The following is a 22,860-nucleotide window of genomic DNA, read 5'->3' as shown; positions in this document are numbered from 1 at the left end:
AGTATACTGACCAACACTAAACTAAGCATGACAACCCGCCTCAGAGTACTGAAATATTATGTTTATCCAGTTATGTTTTATGGCTCAGAATGCTGGACAATATCTAGTAACATGAGGAAACGAATTGAAGCAGCAGAGATGTGGTTTTTGAGGAGGATGCAAAGAATATCATGGACAAAACAAATATCTAATGAGGATGTCATGAACAGAGCAAACACAAAAAGAGAAATAATGTATGAGATCATGAAAAGGCAACGTGACTTCATTGGATATGTGATAGGAAAGAGGAGTTGGAATGCATGGTAATTATGGGAAAGATTGAAGGGAAGAAAGCAAGAGGAAGACAAAGACAAATGATGATGGAGACAGCAGCCAGAGAACTGGAAATGAATATCAATGAATTGATTCTCTTGACCCAAAACAGGAGTGTGTGGGCCATGGCAGTCAAAGCTCAAACTGGGCACGGCACCTGATGATTATGATGATGATGATCAATTTCTGCTTTAAATATACCCAAGGCTTGGCCTCCACAGCTGTCTGTGGGAATGAATTCCATAGATTCACCACTTTCTGGCTAAAAATATTCCTTCTCATTTCTGTTCTAAAGAGACATCTTTCTATTCTCAGGCTGTGCCCTCTGGTCCTCATTGGAATTCCTCACTATAGGAAACATCCTTTCCACATTCACTCTATCTAGGCCTTTCGCTATAATGAGGTAGATTGTGAGATCACAAATCCATCTTATTATACTTAGGGAAGTGTTCAATCGTCCTATTTCAGTGTTGTTGTATTGTTGTAAGAATAAACAATGTTAATAATGCCGAGTTGCGTGGCATAGTGCTGGCAGCCTGTTTTCTTTCAATCAACCTATGGCTTATCATTAGCATGATCCAGCCCTAAATTCTGGGTCAACAGATTACAAGTGCTTTGTTGAGGACATGTTAGGATTCCCCTGGTATGCTGATATGCACCACTCACCATACTTGCATCAGTGTGCTAAACATACCTGCATTTTATTTTATTATAGCCCTGGGAAAATGTGGATAGTGCTGGGAAAACTGGGATGAATTTAAAGTTCCAAAGGTATTTGATTGAAAGCATTTGGTATATTTACCTCTTAGGTCAAGGCATTAAGTTTGGGAGTTGGACCATCATGTTGCAGCTGGAGTATTGTTAGCAGTTTTGGACCCCTTATTTAAGAAAAGATGTGCTAGCATTGGAAAACGTCCAAACAGGGTTCATGAGAACGATCCCAAAAATGAATGAGTTAAAGTATGAGGAGATTTGATGGCTTTGGACCTGTATTTGCTGAAGTCTAGAAGAATGAATGGGGTACCCGATAGAAACCCATCAAATATTCATAGGTCTAGACAGAGAGGATGTGGAGAATAGAAGGACATCTTTTCAGAACAGAGATGAGGAGGAATTTCTTTAGACAGGTGGCTGGAATTCTGTGGAATTCATTGTCACAGATGGCCATGGAGGCCAAGTCACTGAGTGTATTTAATATGGGGGTTGGTAAGTTCTTGATTAGTAAGGCCCTCACAGGTTATGGGGAAAATGGGTTTGAGAAGGATAATAAATCAGCCATGATGGAATGGCAGAGCAGACTCAATGGGCTGGATGGTTTAATTCTGCTCCCATGTGTTATGACCTTATAAGAGTTAGTTAGACCATGCTTGGTGTATTGAGTACATTTCTGCTCAACACATTCCAGGAAAGATGTGGTAGCAATGAGTTAGAATGGAAGAGTTTCCCCAGGATGTTTCCCAGGATGAAGTGTTATAGTTACCAGGAGAGATTGGGTAGGCTGAGTTTAGTTTCACTGGAATGTAGCCCAAGTGATGACCTTAGAGAGGTTTATTAAAACTATGAGGAACATGGGTAGGTAGATAGAGTCTTGTTCCCAGGGAAGTGGAGTCCAGGACTAGAGATCACTGATTTAAGGTGAGAGGGAAGAAATTTAAAAGAGATCTGAGGGAGGAGTTTTCACACAGAGGGTGGTGATAATCTGAAAACTGTAGATAGGAGAGATGGTTGAGGCAGATGCACCTACAATGTCTATAGGATATTTGGGCAGGTATTTGGATATGGGACTATGGCAGGCATTTGAGATTAATGTAGATTGGCATGAGATCTGGCATGGATAATGAGTGGTGAAAGGGCCTGTTGGTATTCTGAATGATTCCATGACCTTATTGAGTGGGGAGTAGAGCTAGACCCCTGCTTCTTACTTATGCTCTCCTGTTCATACACAATTCTTATTTAAGGTGTGCATTTGTCTAAATGGATTAATTAACTATGTTCCTTTCCTTTTCTTGGCCATCTAGTTCTGAGTATCGGGGAAGGTGGATTCTGGGAAGGCAGCTGTCGAGGAAGGGTTGGATGGTTTCCCGCTGAATGTGTGGAGGAAATTCCGGCAAATGAAGCCAAGCCAGGTAAGGATCCAAATGGAAAAAACTTACAATGTGATAATTGAAAGTTGGTGGAGACCTAGTGGTGCTACCTGTCAATTTGTGACGTTTACTGGGGACTCTGGACATTGGCTTTGCTTAGTACTGATGACAAAACATATAATATTGAGTCCTTCAAAGTTAAACGTGACTGATTTGTGAATCAAGAAAAAATGCTGCTGATTCAATAGCCAAAAGGAGTCAGCGGGAGAAACACAGTGAACGAACTGAGCTCTTGAGAGAATATGTCTGTATCCAAGGACATCACTGATTTCATTTCTAGTTGTATAGAATTGCAAGGGCAATTGTAGATTCAGTTGTGCAAGGCTCAGGAATAGAAAAACATATAAAAAATTATTTTTTCACTTTGAATCTGCTCCAATATGATATTGGTATCCTTTGATCTCTCCTGCCAAAGGAACAGTGTCTAACTCTAACTCTAACATATTTAATGTTTTGAACATAGGACATTGAACCATCCAGTCCCTTTGGCCCATGACATTGTGCCGGCTTTTTAGCCTAATATAAGTCAATCCAACCATTCCCTGTCAGAGACCCCCCATTTTTCTATCATCTATGTGTCGATCCAAGAATCTCTTAAATGCCTCTATTATAGCTGCCTTTACCACTATCCCTGGCTGGGTGTCACATGCAACCACTATTTTCAGTGTTTAAAAAAATTCTCTGACATCCTCCCGAAACTTTACTCCAATCACCTTAAAACTATGACCCGCGTATTAGCCATTTCCATCCTGGGAAAATGTCTCTGGCTGTCCCTTTCAGTCTATGTTCCTACCATCCTGTACACCTCTATCAAGTCAACCCTGATTCTCCTTCACTCCAAAGAGCCCTAGCTTGCTCAGCCGTGAATAGTGCCACAGATTTGATTTCAAATGCATTGTTTGGCAGAGAATTCCATGGCTTTGCCACACTCTGGTGAGAAAAAAATTACCTCATCTCCGCACTAAATGGCTCATCCCTTCTCCTTATCTGGATTTCCCAGCCATCAAGGACATCCTTCCTTTATCTGATGTCCAATCCTGTCAGGATTTTGTGGGGTTCTATGAATTCTTTTCACATTCTTATAAGCTCACAGCCTAACTGACCAAATGTCTTTTCATACATCAGTCCTGCCATTCCCAGGAAACAGTTTGGTGTCCTGCACTTCAGAATCAGAATCACTTTGTTGCCAAAATGTGAAACATACCAGAATTGATTGTGGTTTGGTGCCAAGCATAAGACACAGGTCTATACATGACAGACAACATAACAGTGATGAACAATTAACAGAGCAATAGTGCAAACAGCCATGGGCAATCAACAATTGGCAGAGCGGTCACAAGCGCAAATGTCAATAACCAAACTTAAATAAATGTTAACATATGAACAAGCTCAATAATTATCAATGGAATAACAAGAGCAGAAAGGACCATTCAACTGATGTTATGCAGGGACAGTTGGGATATTACACCTGAGTGAGTTTTGTTGAGAAGGTTTGCTAGCTACAGGAAAGATGTTTTGGAGGTGATATGTGGTTCTGGTGGTGGTGAACTTGTGGTATCTCCCTAAAGGCAAGGGGAAGCATTGTCATGTCAGAAGAAGAAGGCTGTTTTCAGGTCCCTCTCTGGACAGTTAAGCAGGAACAGCTGGATGGATGTCCCAGTAATGGAGTAGAACTACACTTCCTGAGGGGTGATCTGCCAGTTGGGCCACTGATCTAGGGCTATCTTTTATAAACGAGTTTAAAAAAATTTCACGAGACATTGATGAAGTAATGGTAGCATTACTGGAAGTTTGAGAAATCAATGTTCATGCCACCAGGTTGGAGGCTGCCCAAACAGAATATAAGGTGTTATTCCTCCAACCTAAGTGTGGCCTTATTCTGACAATGGAGGAGGCCATGGATGGACATATTGGAATGGGAAGTGGAATTAAAATGGGTGGCCACTGGGAGATCTCGCTTGTTCTGGCAGACGAAGCTTAAAAGCTTGGTGAAGCTGTCTCCCAATCTACGTCGGGTCTCATCGATATACAAGAGGCCACACAGGGAGCACGGAGCCCCAACAGACTCACAGGTGAAGTATCGCAAATTTCACCTATTGCCTGGCGTTTCTCTCTCCCCTCCCCACCCCCACCTTTCAAATCTACTCCTCAGCTTTTTTGCCTCCAGTCCTGCTGAAGGGTTTTGGCCCAAAATGTCAAAGGTACATTTTTCCATAAAAGCAGCCTGGCCTGCTGCATTCCTCCAGCATTTTGTGTGTGTTGCTCGGATTTGAGCTCGGATTTCCAGCACCTGCAGATTTTCTCGTTTCTCATTATTTTCTTCTCTTTTTGCATTGCTTGTTTATAGTTTTTGTTTTTACATATTACACTATACTCCTGCCTCAAAAAAAAACAAATTTCACCATGTATGTCAGTGATGATAAACTTGACTCTGATTCTGAGAAGGTCTGAAAATGGGTGCCCTGTTATTTAATTCCTTCAGTGATTAATTGTTTTTTTCAGGGAGTGACTGGGATATTACCATCACCTCTCCTGAGCTCTTATCTGATTGGTTGCATAACATGCCCTTAGCCAATCAGAACTTCCTTCCAGTTAAGTGCTGGGATGATCAACGCCCTTGTCTTCAAGTCCTGCCCCTGGCATGCAACTCCGGCAAGATGGGTTAGCCTGCTTGCTACCTCATGTAGGAACTGGACCCAAACTGAGCTTCCCATCACGGGTGTTCAATTCCCCCTCTGTTCGTCCATAATAACGTATCTATGCATTGTTTTTCCTCTACGGTCAGCTCCTCTCCTGGGCAAATTAGTTTATTAAAACATAGAACACAGTGCACTGCAGCATAGTACATACCCTTCCGCTCCCAACGACCGGCCAAACTTTTAACCTACTCCAAGATCAATCTAACCCTTCCTTTCTGTATAACCTTCCATTTTCCTGTTATCTGTCCCTAATCTATCTGCCTCTACCTCCATCTCTGGTGAGATCCACCCACCCACCACTCTGTTTAAAATAAATCTACCTCTGGCATGGTGGAGAAGGGCTCTGTGTGAACAGCAGTAGAACATGGGTTGGCCGGTCCTAAGAGATGGGCGAAAACCTTTCCTCAGATGATGGCCCCCATTGCCCTGAGCCTATTGAAAGGGAGTCAGGTTCAGATCCCTGAATCTGGAGTGGCAGAGACTGGCACCTCGTGGTGTCTAGTACAGCGACACAGACAATCCTGGAGAAGCCAGCTGGGGCCCCAGGCAGAGTTTTCTGTTGGTTTTTTTGTTGTCACATGTACTGAGGTACAGTGGAAAACTTGATTTTGCATGTCATCCATGCACATCATTACATTGGGATAGTACAAGGAAAGGCAATGCAGAATATCATATTATAGGAAGTGCAGTGCAGGCAGATATTAAGATGCAAGGGCCACGATGAGGTAGATTGTGAGGTCGAGGGATCTGTTCAGTAGTTTTGTAACAGCGAGATATAAGCCCTTCTTGAACCTGGTGGTACATGCTTTTTGACATTGGTACCTTCTGCCTGATGGGAGGGAGGAGGAGAGAGAATGTCCAGGGTGGGAAGTGTCTTGGATTCTGTTGACTGCTTTACTGTGGCAGTGGGAAGTACAGAGTCAATAGAGGGGAGGCTGGTTTCTGTGATGTACTGAGCTGTGTCTGCAGCTATCTGCAGTTTCTTGCAGTCTCACACAGAGCAGTTCCATACCAACCATGATGTATACAGATAGGCAGATTTCCATGGTACATCTGCAAAAATACCATCCTCCGTTAATCAGGTCAAGAAACCATCCACAGCCCCTGAGGGGCTATGCCCCCATCATTCTGTGGTTGTTTTCTGCACTAACCTAGAGCTTAAAATACCTGCCTAATACTTCCCCTGGGTGCCCTCCTCCTTCCCTTTCTCCTATAGTCCACTCTCCACTCCTATCAGATTCCTCCTTCTCTAGCTCTTGACCTCTCCCAGCCACCTGGCTTCACCTGCTACCTTCCAGCTAGACTCCTTCCCCTCTCTCCACCTTTTTATTCTGACATCTTTCCCCTTCCTTCGCCGTCCAGAAGAAGGGTCTCGTCCCGAAACATCGACTGTTTATTCATTTCCATAGATGCTGCCTGACCCTCTGAGTTCCTCCAGTATTTTGTGTGTGCTGCTTTAGAAATTTCATTGTTGTCTTGACCTCTTCATAAAGCCTTGTCCTTCTCCATTCAAGTGACCTGAATCCTTTCTAAGGTCATGGAAGTGCAGTTGGATTATAGAAAACAAAAGAGGGGAAGGTCTCCCATCCCTCTGCCAGTAAGATCCCTTACCATAGCTCTACCTCCTTGCACTCTCTCTAAGTCCTCTGATCTCCACAGGGTGCAAGGTTCTATCATTTTTTGTCCTGAATTCTCAATGGTTGACCGTATGGAGAGTCATTGGGTCAAACAGCGGGGAAACAGGTTCTTGAACTCAATTCATCCATTCCAAAGATGATTTCCATTTAAACTGGTCCCTTTTGCCTGCCTTTGGCTCATATCCCTTTAACCATTCCATAACCATGTACCTGTCCAAGTACCCTTTAAACGTTGTAAATATACCTGCCTTGACCACACCTTTGACAGTTCATTCCATATACTAACCACTTGTAAGATCAGACAAAAGGTATTTATAACTGTTGTCCAGTATGTACCAAGGGTATAAATAGATCATTTGGAGTGAGGAAATCTTAAACAAAGCAATAAGCTGAAATTAATCTGCATGTTTTTTTTGTGTGTAGATAGCTACTGTTGTCATGGCTACCTGAGAAATTCCTCAGAGAGGAGAAAGAAACAGTTCTATCAATGGCATAATTAATAATTGCCTTATAAGAGGATGTAATAATAGATTATGTTAGAATGACAGGTTCAAATGTCCATCAGCATGAGAGAACATTACCTTCATAGAAACAAAATCAGTCTATATTAGCTGAACAGGCTGGTAAAAAAAGTGGGGACGCCGTTACAGTGAGGGTGATTGGAGGAGAGATGCCTTCAATCAGAGTGGTGTAAATCTTTGGACATCACCATCGCAGAGACCTGGGAAGCTTGGTCATTGAGGATATCATCTAGGCCATGCTCTCTTCTCACTGCTGCCAGCAAGAAGGAAGAACAGGAGCCTCAGGACCCACACCACCAGGTTCAGAAATAGTTATTATCCGCTCAACCATCAGGCTCTTGACCCGAGGGGGTAACTTTACTCAACTTCACTCGCCCCAACACTGAACTGTTCCTACAACCTATGGACTCACGTTCAAGGACTCTTCATCTCATGTTCTCAATATTTATTCCTTATTTATTTATTATTAATATTATGATTCTTTTTCTTTTTGCATTTGTACTGTCTGTTGTCTTTCGCACATTGGCTGTTTGCCCATCTTGTTGAGTGTGGTTTTTCACTGATACTATTGTGTTTCTTTCTATTTACTGTGAATACGAGTAAGGAAATGATTTTCAGGGTAGTATGTGGTGAGATATATGTTCTTTGACAGTAAATTCACTTTGAACTTTGATGGACCTTTTGAGCACCAAAGACTCAGGAGAGAGTAAACCTAAGGTAGAACATTTGATGGTACAGGGGGTGGGCTCGAGAGACCATGTGACCTTCTCTTTCTTCCGTTCCATATGTGCTAACTACTCATCAAACGGCGAAGCTGGTAAATGTGAAAGGCACTTCCCATCTTGCAGACTCTGTTGCTGACACTTGGCAAGATCACCATCTGACATGACATTTCAGTTTTATCAGAACAGATTGGAACAGCAATGATAGCTGTTGGAACAAAATAAAACAGTTGCTTTTAATCCTGCTATCCTGTGATATCCTCATTGACTCTCCGTCCCTTGTTCGACAATCATCTCATCTCCTCTTTGTCAGTTCATTCATCGGATGTAGACATCATAGGCCCTGCCAGCATTTAACGTCTATCCCAGATTGCTCTTGAACAGTGTAGTTTTCAAGGCCATTTCAGTGGGCAAACAAGTGTTTGCTGTCACACAAGGTGCAGCCCTGGAAAAGGCTGCAGCTTTCCCTCTTTGAGGGTCACTAATGAAGATAGAACGTGGGACAGAACAGTAGCATAGAGATTAACATAATGCTAAGACACCTCAGTGACAAGGGTTCAAATCTGACGCTGTCCAGACGGAATTAGTACATTGGCGCCTGAGTTTCCTCCAGGTGCTCAAGTTCCCTCCCACATTCCAAAGATCTATGGGTTAGTAGGTTTATTAGTTACATGGGTGTAATTGGACAGCGCAGGCTCCTGGGCCAAAATGGCCAGTTATTGTGCTGTATTGCTAAATTAAACAAAATAAAAACATAGAAGGTAGAACTTGGAACATTACAGCACAGGAATTGTCATAAGGGGGCATTGGGAGCAGACCCAAAAGCAAGACACAGACACTGAAGTACAAGGAACAGGACCAGGATTATCGAGATAGCAGGGTGAGTCAGGAAGAAACGATGCTGGACATTGACACAGGCCCTGGGCTAGAAGCATGGGACACGGACATGGAACTAGGAACAAGAAGACTGGACTAGGAACTCAGAACTCCGGAACCAGAGTCTGGACCTGGGTCTTGGTTGGGACTCGGAACCTGGGTTTTGACTCGGAACCAGAACCCGGGTCTAGGCTAGGACTCGGGTCTAGGATCTTGGCAAGGACTCGGGACTAGGATCTTGGCAAGGACTCGGCAAGGACAGAACGAGGAACCTCCAGCGCAGGATGAGCAACCTCCAGGGCAGGATGTGGCTCTTGGACTAGGTTTGGCTTGGCTCTTGAACTCGGCTTGGTTAGGCTCTTGGGTATGGAGCTGGGACTCCTCCTTGGAGCGCAGGGCCAGGACCCTTTCTAGGACACAGGGCCAGGATGACTGCCGAGGTAAACTGCCAAGGATTCGGATAGGGACGATCCAGCACAGGACGAGGAATCTCCAGCACAGGATGAGGAATCTCCAGCACTGGGCTGGGCGAGGTACTCCTGGACTGGGTGAGGACATGAAGCTCAGACTTAGACAGGGCTGGAAAACGGTGCCTGAACTTGGTCTTGGAACACAGGAACACAGAGACTTGGACTTGAGCACAGCAGCACAGAACACAGAGCCAGGACCCCTCCTTGGGGAGCACAGGACGTAGGGCCGGGACTCGTACACAGAACACGGACACTAAATATGGTGACACAAAGAGACAGTTCCAAACTCAACGATAGATAGTTCCTTCTTGGCATGGCAAGGCTCCGGTCTCACTCCAGCGGTTGAACTTGATGGGATACAGACGAGGTTGCAGGTGGAGGTTCAGAAGGAAGCAGAAGAGAAGGGAACAGTCCAGCAGGGAATCCCCAGCCCGAGATGTATCCATGCACCTGCCCAAAACGAGAGCCAGGCGCCTCAGCCAAGGCACCCAATGGAACAAGGGAAAACAGGAAAACCCAGAACAAGTGTAAGGGGGTTTCGACTTTTTTATGTTACTGTGGAGGCTAATTAAAATGGCATCTTTGTTATGTTAATGTGGGGAATGCGGCTTTGTTGTGTTAAACGCTGAGAAAGTTTACACTAGCAGCTTGTTTTGATTTAGAGGGTGATAAAAGAGTGCTATTAACCAATTGGGATAGTTGTTATGGTTTTGGTGTATTTGAAGATACTGTATGCACGGGGTTTTGGGGCAGAAGGCGGGAGAGCGAGACAGAGGATGGTCCAAGTGCTGTGATGTCCGCTAACGGGGTCAGACCCCGAGAGGGGCGTTCAGCGAGGAGAGGAAACGGAGATGGACTCATGTGGAGCGTCTGGACGACCACCGTTGTTGGTTCCAGGAGGCCGGTCGAGGTGGTCCGAGGGGGTCGCAGGGTGAAGAAGAAGGTCCTTGAGCTCCAACGGTTTTTGTGCACGAAGAGATTGAACTTTGATAAGTGTGGCGCTTTTTATTTTCCTTTTATATTTTATTCTCTTTTAATTATATAGTTCCAGTAATATCTATAAACTGTAAATCATTTAATTGCATCTAGTGTATTGTCTGTTATTTGGGCGGCGTGGGGTACCTCACACAGCATCCACACAAACGAATTATCCAGTTTGGCCGGGCCGAGGCTGTTTCCCTAGACGACAGTGAGCCGAGCGACCCTGAGGGTGGCCGGGGGAGGGACTACACAAGGAATCGACGGACTGGACCGCGAACCGGAACGCGGACCTCACAGACTGGACCGTGACAGGTTAAAGGCATTTCAGCTGAATTAAACTAAATCTCTTCTGCCTGTACATGATCTATATCCTTCCTTTCTCGGCATATTCGTGTATCTATCCAACAGCCTCTGAAGCACCACTATGTATATATCTGCTTCCACCTTAGCAACCTGTTCCAGGCACCTACCATTCTCTGTCTAACAATAAAAAAAAACTTGCCCCATCATTGCCTTTAAAGTTGATGAGTCTTATTGACAAACTGGTGTCTATAAGTGATATGAGCTTTCCAAAAATTTAAATCTATACATTTTATTAACTAAATTCTGTGGTGAGATCTGACAACACTGTCTAACTTGAATTTACCTTGGTGCGTAGTACTAAATACATTCTAAACCTTTGTGCTGCCTGTGAAATAAAACTCTCATATTTTGATTTCATATTGTATTCTCATGTTTATTTTGATGTGGAAGGCAGCCATTCAGCCCATCTAGTCTATGCTGACTCTCAGAACATTCCAATCCTGTAGCACTCCCACCTGCACAATGTGCTGTTGCGTTCCTGCAGAATGCAATCAGGAATCCTTAGAGTGCCTTAAAATACCGAATGCCATTAGTTCACTTAGTGCGCAGTGTTCTTTATTTCTCATTTTAAGAAGGTTTATAATTATTGTACAGGTAATTATTCATCCTGTAGTACTGTGGCTCCTTGTAATTATCACGTTCTGTTCATTAGCTCAAATAATGAAAATATTCAAGTTTCTGAAGGGATTCACTCCAACATGACACAAAGACTGCCTTTGAACTTATAAGTGGCCCTTTACTAATTCAATTGTCTGCCTCCTTTTACCTATTCAGTGGAGGTTTTAGGCTGGTTTAATAAAGGCTTGTTTTAAATTACAGACAGAGGAATGTGGTTGCATGCCAATATCTTCAGGCCAACTAGGTTTCATCGAATCAGAGAATGCAAGTACTAGATGCATGAAAAGGCTGTTCAGTGTAAACTGAGGATCCAAATGCTGTTGGAGAATATCTTCATTCTCTCCTGATGAAGGGTCTTGCCCAAAATGTCAACCTTTTATTCCTCTCCATAGATGCTGCCTGACCTGCTGAGTTTGTCCAACATTTTGTGTGCGTTATTTCAGATTCCTGGAATCTGCAGACACTCTAGTGCTCATTCTGTCATGTTGCCAAATGATTTTTTTGATGGGATCTGATTGCACCACCATGCTTTCTTGTCCACAACAACTCTCTGCAAGTGATACAAAAAAAATCTCTGGATTTTCCCTGTGTTTCTTTTATCAGGCACTCAAGCCCTGTGGGATCTAGTACATAACCTCCATTTTCCCATGACCAGGGCAGCACGCTGGCATAGCAGATTGCACAATGCTTTACATTGGCGGCGATCACTAATCAGGTTCAATTCACACTACTATCTGCAAGGAGTTTATATGCTCTCCCAATGACCATGTGAGTTTCCTGCAGGTGCTCCAGTTTGCTCTCACATTCCACAGACGGTAGGGTTAGTGAATTGTGGGCATGCTATATTGATGTTGGAATTGTAGCAACACTTGCAGGCTGTCCACAGCACAATCCTTGGACTGTGTTGATTGTTGATGCAAATGAAGGCATTTCCCAGTATGGTTCAAAGCACGTGTGACAAATAAAGTTTATCTAATCCAATATAATATAATCTAATCCAAAACTCCTCATAACATGATTTGGAGGACTGAAGATTTCTTGCATGTGGACTTGTAAATGTGTCACTGGCCCTTCATCATTGCTGGATCTAAACCCTGGGACTCTGTGCCCAACCTCATTGTGAGAGTACATTCTCTGCAAGGATTAAAGCAGTTCAAGTACAATAGATGGTTCTGTCCTACCTTTAGTTCGGAGGTGAGGAGGAATTTCTTTAGCCAGAGGATGGTGAATCTTTAGAATTTGTTGCCACAGATGGCGGTAGAGGCCAAGTCATTGGTATTTGAGCACATCTACATGAAACTCTGTTGTAGAAAAGCAGCATCCATCATCAAAGATTCTTACCACCCAGGCCATGCTTTTTTCTCACTGCTGCCATCAGGTAGAAGGTACAAGAGCCTCAGCACTCACACCATTAGGTTCAAGAACAGTTACTACCCCTCAATCATCAGGCTTTTGCACAAAAGGGGATAACTACACTCATTTGCCCATCCATTGCTATGATCTCACTACCAATGACCTCACTTTAAGGATGCTTTCTCTTGTTATTTCATGTTCTCATTATTTATTGCTATTTATTTATATTTGCATTTTCACAGTTTATTGTTTTCTGCACTCTGGTTGATCTTTCATTGATCCTGCTATCGTTACTATTCTGTAGATTTGCTGAGTATGCCCACAGAAAAGTGAATCCCAGGGTTGTATGTGGTGACATATATGTACTCTAATAATAAAGTTGACTTTGAACTTTGAACTTAATATAGGTCCTTAATTAGTAAGGGCATCAAAGGTTATGGGGAGAACGGGGTTGAGAGATTAAATAAATCTACCTGGATGGAAAGGTGGAGCAGATTCTATGGTTTGAATGGTCTAATTCTGCTCCTGGGTCGAATGGTCTTATCAAAGACGATAGATGATGACAGCCTTATCAGATCTAAATTAAAAATTAAAACAAAAAATTATACCCCTTAAACTTCACATAATCTACTTGACTCTGAGGAAAACAATCTCGGTCTCTCCAATTATTCCAACACACGGAGGCGCTCACCCTATGCCTGCAGGGATGTATAAGATTATACATATTGTTTATGGACTTTCTACTGAGCATACTAACTTAGGAAAACTCAGCACTGGTCCTGTCCTGCCAACACAGAGCCGAGTCATCTTTCTGCCTGAATGTGTGCATCACTTCACACAAGAGTAATGGGAAACAAGGCCCCCATAGCTTCCCCACAATTAAATGCATCTGCCCAGTATTTGTCCATTTCACTGATCTGCCTGTAATACTGTTTACCATTCACTAGAATGCCAAGTTTTGTATCCAATAAAATATTTTAAATGTACCCTCCATGCATTTGTCCACATCATTTATGCAGAACAAGAGAAGCAATAAAATCGCAAGATGGATATCCCATTGTACTGTAAAATGATCACTGCTCCTCTCTTATTTCCTAACCCTCAGGTAATTATGTACTTTCTTGCATTTCTGTCATTATTCTGAATTGGCCTTTATTAAATGGACAAAGATAATCCCCCGTTTCCAACACTGTCCACTTCTCAAGAATGTCAAGAGAAGTTGACGAGGAAGTGGAGTGTCCTTTCTGTGGAAGCCACAGGGCAGTTGTCCAATGGTGTGCATGGCACAATAGGAAGTAATTTCTTCACTGCGATGTGATCAAGACCATTTATGAAGAGCTGGTCACAAGAAGGGGTTGATTGCAAGGAAAGTGATCTTGCTGTGCTGTATGATTGGTCTTTATCAGAAACTTTAGAACATCGAACATTACAGCTCAGTACAGGCCCTTTAGCTCATGGTGTAGTGTCAACCTTTTAACTTACTCCAAGGTCATTCTAACGCTTCCTCCCCAAATAGTCATCCATTTATTCTTTCATCCATGTGCCTACCTAACATTTCTTAAAATGTTCCTAACACAGGGGTTCCCAACCTGGGGTCTATGGACCCCTCAGTTAACGGTAAGGCTCTATGACATAAAAGAGGTTGGAAACCCCTGCCTTAATGTCTCTGCCACTAGCCTCACTCCTAGCAGTGCATTCCACACAACAACCACCACTGTGTAAAACCTACCTCTGAGGTCCCCCCTATACTGGTTTACAAACATTTTACAGACAGTGGCAGGAATTGAACCCAGATCTCTGTCATTGCACTACCACTGCACTGCCATGCCATGTCAGAGTTTTGTTTTTTGCCGTTGATTTATTTACTGCTATGGAGAGAATGGTGCACATTTGCCCTGCCCCTAGTGTGAAGGAGTGTTTGTCCCCCTATACTTTTCTCCAAACACCTTAAAGTTATGTTCGCTATTTCCACCCTGGGAAAAATTCTCTGGCTGTTCATGGTCTCTATGTCTTTTATCATCTTTACACCTCTATCAAGTCACCTCTCATCTTCCTTTGCTCCAAAGAGAAAAGCTCTAGCTTGTTCAAACTTTCCTCATAAGGCATGCTATCTAATCCAGGCAACATCCTAGTAAATTTCCTCTGCACCCTCTCTAAAGCTTCCACATCCTTCCTACAATGAGGCAACCAGAACTGAAGACAATTTACAGAATTTATAATCAATGTACTTGTGTAATGGTCTGAGAAATGGGTGCAGGACTGCAAGGGAGGCAAAAAGGAAGGAGATTTTAGGCCTGGTAGCTTGACTTCAGAAGTTGAAAGATGTTGGAGGCTATTATTAAGGATGAGCCTTTGGGAAACCTGGAGGCACATGATAAAATAGGCCAAAGTTAACATGGGGAAATCCAGCCTGACTATTCTGTTGGAATGCTTTGAGGAAATAACAGGCAGGATGGACAAAGGAGAGTCAGTGGATCTTGTTTATTTGGATTTTCAGAGGCCTTTGACAAGTGCCGCACATGAGTCTGCTAAACAAAATAAGAGCCCATGGTATTAAGGGAAAGGTATTAGCATGGGTAAAAGATTAACTGATTGACAAGAGGCTAAGTGAGTATAAAGGGGGGCTTTTCTGATTGCCTGCCAGTGACTAGTGGTGTGCTGCAGGTGTTGGTGTTGGGTCCACTTCTTTTCATTTTGTAGGTCAGTGATTTACATTAAAGAATTGATGGATTTGTGGCAAAGTTTGTGGACAAAACAAAGATAGATGGAGGGGCAGGTAGTGTTGAGGAAGCAGGGTGTCTGTAGAAGGACTTAGAGAGATTGGGGGAATGGACAAAGAGGTGGTAGATGGAATATAATGTAGGGATGTGTACGGTCATGCACTTTGGCCAAATAAATAAAGCTAAGGACTATATTTTAAATGGGGAGAAAATTCAAAAGCAAGGATGTAATTCTGACACTTTATAAGGCATTGTTCATACAGGACTGGGAGTATTATGAGCAGTTTTGGAAGCCTTATCTAAGAAAAGATGTGCTGACATTGGAGAGAGTCCAGAGGAGCTTCAAAAGAATGATCCCAGGAATGAAAGGGTTAACATATGAGGAGTTTCCAATAGTGCGATAGTCTAGGCCCAAAGGGCATGGCCTCAGAAATCGGAGATATCCACTTAGAACAGAGATGAGGAAAAATGTCTGTAGCCAGAGGGTGGTGAATCTGTGGAATTCATTGGCACAGATGTTAGCACAGTCCAAGTCATTGGATATACTTAAGGTGAGGCTTGACAGGTTCTTGATTAATCAGAGTGTCAAAGAAGGAAGGAGAAGGAGAGGTTGAGAGGGATGATAAATTAGCCATGATGGAATGGTGGAGCAGACTCGATAGGCTGAGAGGTCTATTTTCGCTTCTATGTCTTCTGGTTTTATTTGATTAGATTAGATAGATTAAATTATATTAGATTAGCTTTATTTGTCATTTGTAACATTGAAACATACAGAGAAATGCATGACCTGTGTCAGCGACCAGCACAGTCCAAGGATATGCTGGTGGCAGCCTACAAGAATCATCATGCTTCTGGTGCCAACATAGTATGCTGACAATTTATTAACCCATAAGTTTTTGGAATTTGGGAGGAAAATGGAGCACTGAGAGAAAAGCATGCCATCTTAGAGTGAAAGTACAGACACTTTACAGACAGCAGTAGGAACTGAACCCAGATTGTTGTCATTGTAAATCGTTATGCTAACCACTGTGCTGCCATACCATGTCAGTGTTTTGTTGATTTTTTTTAACTTCTGTGTTGCATATTTGCCCTGACCTTAGTGTGAAGGAGGGCTTGTTTACGTAAGCAGATCATCAAAGGGCAGCACTCCCACCTCTGGGTCCAACTTCAATTCCCACTACAGAGAGCTGTTCAAAAGGACCGACAATTGTTGTGCAGCAGTGAGGAGGCACTGACCTCTTGGAGATGAAACATTAAAGTTTATTTATTCTAATGGGTGATTAAAACATCAGAACAAGAGGAGGGGTATTCTTCCTGGTCCCCTAGACAATATTTATCCCTCAATCAACATGATAAAATAGATTAATCTGCCATTATCACATTATGGCAACATGCTGTGTGCAAGTTCGTTGTTTAAACGGTGACTGCTCTTCAGGAGGATTTAATTAACTAAAGTGCTTTGGAATATCTTAAAAAGGAAGTACACAGCATTATTCAGGTGCCAGACACAAAGTGCTGGAGGAGTTCAGCAGGTCAGGCAGCTTCTATGGCGGGGAATAAACAGTCGATATTAGGGTTCAGCGGGATCCTCCCACTAAGCATGTCTCTGCTTTCCACAGGGATCGCTCTTTACATGACTCCCTCATCCATTGCCCCTCCTCACTGAGCTCGCCTATGGCATTTATCCCTGCAATTGTGATAAGTATGATGACACCAGCCCCTATACCCTCCTCCCTCACTTCCATTCGGGACTCAAACAGGTGAGATGACACTTCACCTGCGAGTCTGTTGGGGTTATCCATGGTATCCAGTAATCCCAGTGTGATCTCCTCTACATTAGTGATAGCAGAAGCAGACTGGGGGATCGCTTTGTTGAGTACATTTGCTCCGTTTGCGGCAAAAGGCAGGATCTCCTGTTTACTATGAATTTCAATTTGACTTCAAATTCCCATTCTAACATGTCTGTCCATGGCCTCCTCTCCTGCCACATCGAGGCCAACTTCAAGAAGGAGCAGCAACCCCTCATATTCCTCCTGGGAAGCCTCCAACCTGATGGCTTGAACATCAATTTCTCTAACTTCTGGTAATTTCTTCCCAATCCCTCCTCTGTTTTTCCATTCCTCATTCCGGTTACCTTCTCTCCCCTACTGTTCTCCTCACCTGTTCATCACCTCCCTCTGGTGCCCCTCCTCTTCCCCTTTCTTCCATGGTCCACTGTCCCCTCCTATTAGATTCCTTTGTCATAGTCATAGTCATACTTTATTGATCCCGGGGGAAATAGGTTTTCGTTACAGTTGCACCATAAATAATAAATAGTAATAGAAATAGTAACTAATATTACTATTAGTAAATAGTAAATAGTAATAGTCATGGAAATAATAAATAGTAACAGAATAGTAATAGAAAAATAGTAATAAATAGTTAAATAGTAATACGTAAATTATGCCAGTAAATTAAGAAATAAGTCCTGGACCAGCCTATCGGCTCAGGGTGTCTGACCCTCCAAGGGAGGAGTTATAAAGTTTGATGGCCACAGGCGGGAATAACTTCCTATGACGCTCTGTGCTGCATCTTGGTGGAATGAGTCTCTGGCTGAACGTACCCCTGTGCCCACCCAGTACATTATGTAGTGGATAGGAGACATTGACCAAGATGGCATGCAACTTAGACAGCATCCTCTTTTCAGACACCACCGTGAGAGAGTCCAGTTCCATCCCCACAACATCACTGGCCTTACGAATGAGTTTGTTGATTCTGTTGGTGTCTGCTGCCCTCAGTCTGCTGCCCCAGCACACAACAGCAAACATGATAGCACTGGCCACCACAGACTTGTAGAACATCCTCAGCATCGTCCGGCAGATGTTAAAGAACCTCAGTCTCCTCAGGAAATAGAGACGGCTCTGACCATTCTTGTAGACAGCCTCAGTGTTCATTGACCAGTCCAGTTTATTGTCAATTTGTATCCCCAGATATCTGTAATCCTCCACCATGTCCACACTGACCCCCTGGATGGAATCAGGGGTCACCGGTACCTTAGCTTTCCTCAGGTCTACCACCAGCTCCTTAGTCTTTTTCACATTAAGCTGCAGATAATTCTGCTCACACCGTGTGACAAAGTTTCCTACCGTAGCCCTGTACTCAACCTCATCTCCCTTGCTGATGCATCCAACTATGGCAGAGTCATCCGAAAACTTCTGAAGATGACAAGACTCTGCAGTAGTTGAAGTCCGAGGTGTAAATGGTGAAGAGAAAGGGAGACAAGACAGTCCCCCATGGAGCCCCAGTGCTGCTGATCACTCTGTCAGACACACAGTGTTGCAAGCACACGTACTGTGGTCTGCCAATCAGATAATCAAGAATCCATGATACCAGGGGACTGACACCCTGAGCCGATAGGCTGGTCCAGGACTTATTTCTTAATTTACTGGCATAATTTACGTATTACTATTTAACTATTTATTACTATTTTTCTATTACTATTCTGTTACTATTTATTATATCCATGACTATTACTATTTACTATTTACTAATAGTAATATTAGTTACTATTTCTATTACTATGAACGCACTGGAGAAGTCAAACAACGTTACCCTCACAGTGCTCGCTGGCTTGTCCAGGTGGGTGTGGACACGGTTCAGCAGGTAGACGATGGCATCCTCAACTCCTAGTCGGGGCTGGTAGGCGAACTGGAGGGGTTCTAAATGTGGCCTGACCATAGACCGGAGCAGCTCCAGAACAAGTCTCTCCAGGGTCTTCATGATGTGGGAGGTCAATGCCACCGGTCTGTAGTCATTGAGGCCACTGGGGCGCGGCGTCTTCGGCACAGGGACGAGGCAGGAGATCTTCCACGGTACAGGAACCCTCTGGAACCTCAGGCTCATGTTGTCTTTAGTCCTTCCACCAACCAACTCCCAGATTCTTACTTCATTCCCCTGACCCTGAGCCACCCACATTCCCCCAAAGAATCTGAAGCGTCTCAGCCTGAAATGTCAACTGTTTATTCATTTCTATAGATGCTGCCTGATCTGCTGAGTCTCTCCAGCATTTTATATGTGTTGATCCTGTGCTGTACTATGATCCATATTATAACTATTTGTGGGAGGTGATAGTGGACAAATTAATCGTGAGAACTATACCTCATATGCTCAGTGTTATTAACTAGCAACTGCTTTGAAATCTTCAAAGTTCAAAGTAAATGTATTATCTAAGTACATATGTATCTGTCACCATATACAACCCTGAGATTCACTAATTTGCAGGAATCCTCAATATAGCCAATAACCATAATAGAATCAATGAAAGACCACACTAACTAGGTGTAAAAACAATATGCGAAAGACAACAAACTGCATACACAAAAGAGAAAAAATAATGAATAAATAAGCAATAAATATCAAGAACATGAGATGAAGAGTCCTTAAAAGTGAGTCCATTGGTTGTAGGAAGATATCAGTGATGGGGTAAGTGAGGTTGAGTGAAGTTATCCCCTTAGGTTTAAGAGTCTATTGGTTGAGGGGCAGCATCTGTTCCTGAGCCTGATGGTGTGAGTCCTGAGGCTCCTGTACCTCTTTCCTGATGGCAGCAGCGAAAAGAGAGCATGACCTGGGTGGTGGTGGTGGAGGAGGGGTGGGGTGTCTCCAATAATGGATGCTTCTTTCCTGCAACCGCACTCATGTAGATGTGCTCAATAGTGGGGAACGTGATGGACTTCCTTGTGATGGATTGGACTGTGTCCATTACTTTTTGTAGGAACTTATTGCAAGTCTTACTGCTTTCCCACCCATTATTCACATGAGCCTCATTGATAAGGGTGTGCCATCTGACCAATCACTGCCAAGGTAGGCAAATTGCCCTCTGGATACAGGGGCAAGATTCCAACTTGGATGGCAGGTTCCAACTTGGATGGCAGGATTGCTGTGAGCAGAAGAAATACAGATGGAACTTGGAGACTCACTGGGCCATTGTCTTGGTACAGAGATTGAACCTGAGATGCTGCAACCTGGGTAGTGCAGTAATTCAGTTAGCATAATCAGAATCAGAATTAGAATCAAGTTTATTATCATTGATATATGTTATAAAATTTGTTGTTTTGTGGCAGTAGTACAGTGCAAGACATAAAATATACTAAGAGTTAAAATAAAAATAAATAAATAGTGCAAAGAGGATTAGTGAGGACATTTTCATGGGTTCATGTACCATTCAGAAGTCTAATGGCAGACAGGAAGAAGCCATTGATTGTGTGTACCTCCTCCTTGATGGTAGTAATGAAAAGAGGGCATGCCCAGATTGGTGAGGGTTCTTGATGATCTAGCCGCTTTCTTGAGGCACTGCCTTTTGAAGATGGCCTCAATAGAGGAGACTTTTGTGACTGTGATAAAGCTAGCTGAGATTACAACCCTCTTAAGCCTCTTTTGATCCTGCACGTTGGCGCCCCCAACCAGGTGATGTTATACCCAATAAGAATGCTCTCCACCATATAGCTGTAGAAATTTGCTAGTCTTTGGTGATGTACTAGATCTCCTCAAACTTCTAATGAAGTATAGCCGCTGTCATGCCTTCTTCAGGATAACAACAATATGGCCCAGGATAGATCCTCTGAGGTGTTGATGCCCAGAAACTTGAAGCTGTTCAGCCTTTCCACTCCTGCCCCCTCATAGAAGACTGGAGTGTGTTCTTCCAACTGATGTATGGATATTGATTGCAACATCACATAATCTCTGTGACTTCACAGTTTTCACCAGATCATCCTTCCCAGACCAGGTAAAGTTGGTTGATCCTCTTTACTGTGAATCCCAATATTTTTGAGGCACTTCGGTAGCTTCCTGGTTATCATTACTAACAGATCTATATTTTGTTTCAAGTTTTTCAATCAACTGGGTTCAAATTCCTCAGCCAATACAGTGGGATCCAAAATCCAAATCGTCATATTCCTCTACTGACAACCAACAGACTAGTTTTCAGGATACTTAGTCACTAACTTAGCTGAAATAGAGTCATAGAAGAGCACTATAGCACAGAAACAAGCCCTTTGGCCCATCTAGTCCATGTGAATAGGTCTCCTTTCACCTTATACCTATGACCTCTATTTCAAGGTTCACAACATCTCAGGGGGGAAAAAAACAGCCTGCATATAATACCCCTTACTATTTCGTACACCTCTAAAAGATCTCTCCTCATTCTCCTACACTTCAGGAAAAAAAGTCCTAACCTGTTCAACTATTTCCTAAAATTTGCCTTAAAACTTTCCTCCTCTCACCCTAAAGTTTTGTGACAATAAGTGGAGAATCTTTTTCAGTGAAGTTAGTTGAAGTGTGAATATTAATTGCTCCCCAGTTCTTTAAAGTACTGCCATGGGACCTTTATCTGAGATGTGGCTTGAATTCAGCATCTCAGAAAACAACATTATGTCCATCAGGGCAACCATCCCCCACTCCAACACTAGAGAATCTGTCTGGACTTGGTCTGGAGCGGGACTTGAGCTTGCAACTTGACTCAGAAACAAGAGGGCTACCAACACCTCAAACTGAAGAAACTGCACCACTATCCAGCAAGGAAAATTATGTCTTCGTACAATGATAAGAAGCAGTTGAAGAAAATGAGACATTGTTGGTTCTCAGCCATGATTCCAGAGCCTAAATCCAGTCCCGATGATGTTTATTTCACTTTGATTGTGGCAAAACCAAAGGGAAATATTTGTGTTAGATGAATGTTTGCAGCTCAGTCCTACATCAGAGCAATCTTTAAAGAATTGCAACTATAATCCCAGAGGGTAATTACAAAGGCTTCATTTACTCAGAGGGGACACGCTAAGAATTATTTTATCCTGGTATATATTAAAGACCATAGCATATTTTCACTCCTATGAAGAGTGCATTTGGAAATTGTTCTCAGATTTTCAGAGGGCAGTGATGTGAATTCAGTTGATCGATGCATTTAGTAGTGAGCAATTCAGAAATGACAGGAAGTAAACTTTGCAATTGGAAAGTCTTACAGTGTTGAGGAAAGGTTGAGTTTAATCACTTCCAACATACTGAGTAAACTTCAGACATCACGGGTTAAATTTTTGTGAATGAATTACCTTGAGAATTTGAAAAACTCAAGAGCAGACTTGATGGGCTGAATGGCCTAATTCTGCTCCTGTATTTTATGGCCTTAATACATGCTGCTATTCACAGTTTGGGAATCAAATTAGTGTAGGTGGCTGCTTGGGAAATTGGGATATACATACCTCTTCTCTGTCAATTTCCTGATGATTTTATATCTCTTCTTTCTATTTTCTGGAGGAAAGTCCTCAGAATAATGGTAGTTCTCAGGAAGAATTTGTCCAATATCAAAATGAAATTAATACATTCATGACCACAATCTTAAAACACACTGGGAAATAAGGATGGAGTGATTTATTTATTAATTGATATGATTTACACTCTCTCTTCAGAATCAGGT

General features: G+C 42.9%; 1 protein-coding gene across 3 annotated transcripts in view; it reads left to right on the top strand.

Moving 5' to 3' along the window:
• LOC140205282 (SH3 and multiple ankyrin repeat domains protein 2-like) overlaps positions 1–22,860 on the top strand; it is a 1,215,789-nt gene that overhangs the window by 579,876 nt on the left and 613,053 nt on the right. For all 3 annotated transcript variants that reach the window (XM_072272778.1, XM_072272777.1, XM_072272779.1), the window contains one exon: positions 2,331–2,438. In XM_072272778.1, the coding sequence (XP_072128879.1) occupies positions 2,331–2,438 (108 nt within the window). The remainder of the gene's footprint in view (positions 1–2,330; positions 2,439–22,860) is intronic.

The sequence above is a fragment of the Mobula birostris genome, chromosome 11, assembly GCF_030028105.1.
Source record: "Mobula birostris isolate sMobBir1 chromosome 11, sMobBir1.hap1, whole genome shotgun sequence".
Classification (NCBI taxonomy): domain Eukaryota; kingdom Metazoa; phylum Chordata; class Chondrichthyes; order Myliobatiformes; family Myliobatidae; genus Mobula; species Mobula birostris.
The sequence above is the reverse complement of the archived record's forward strand: the minus strand, read 5'-3'. Positions and strand labels throughout refer to the sequence as shown.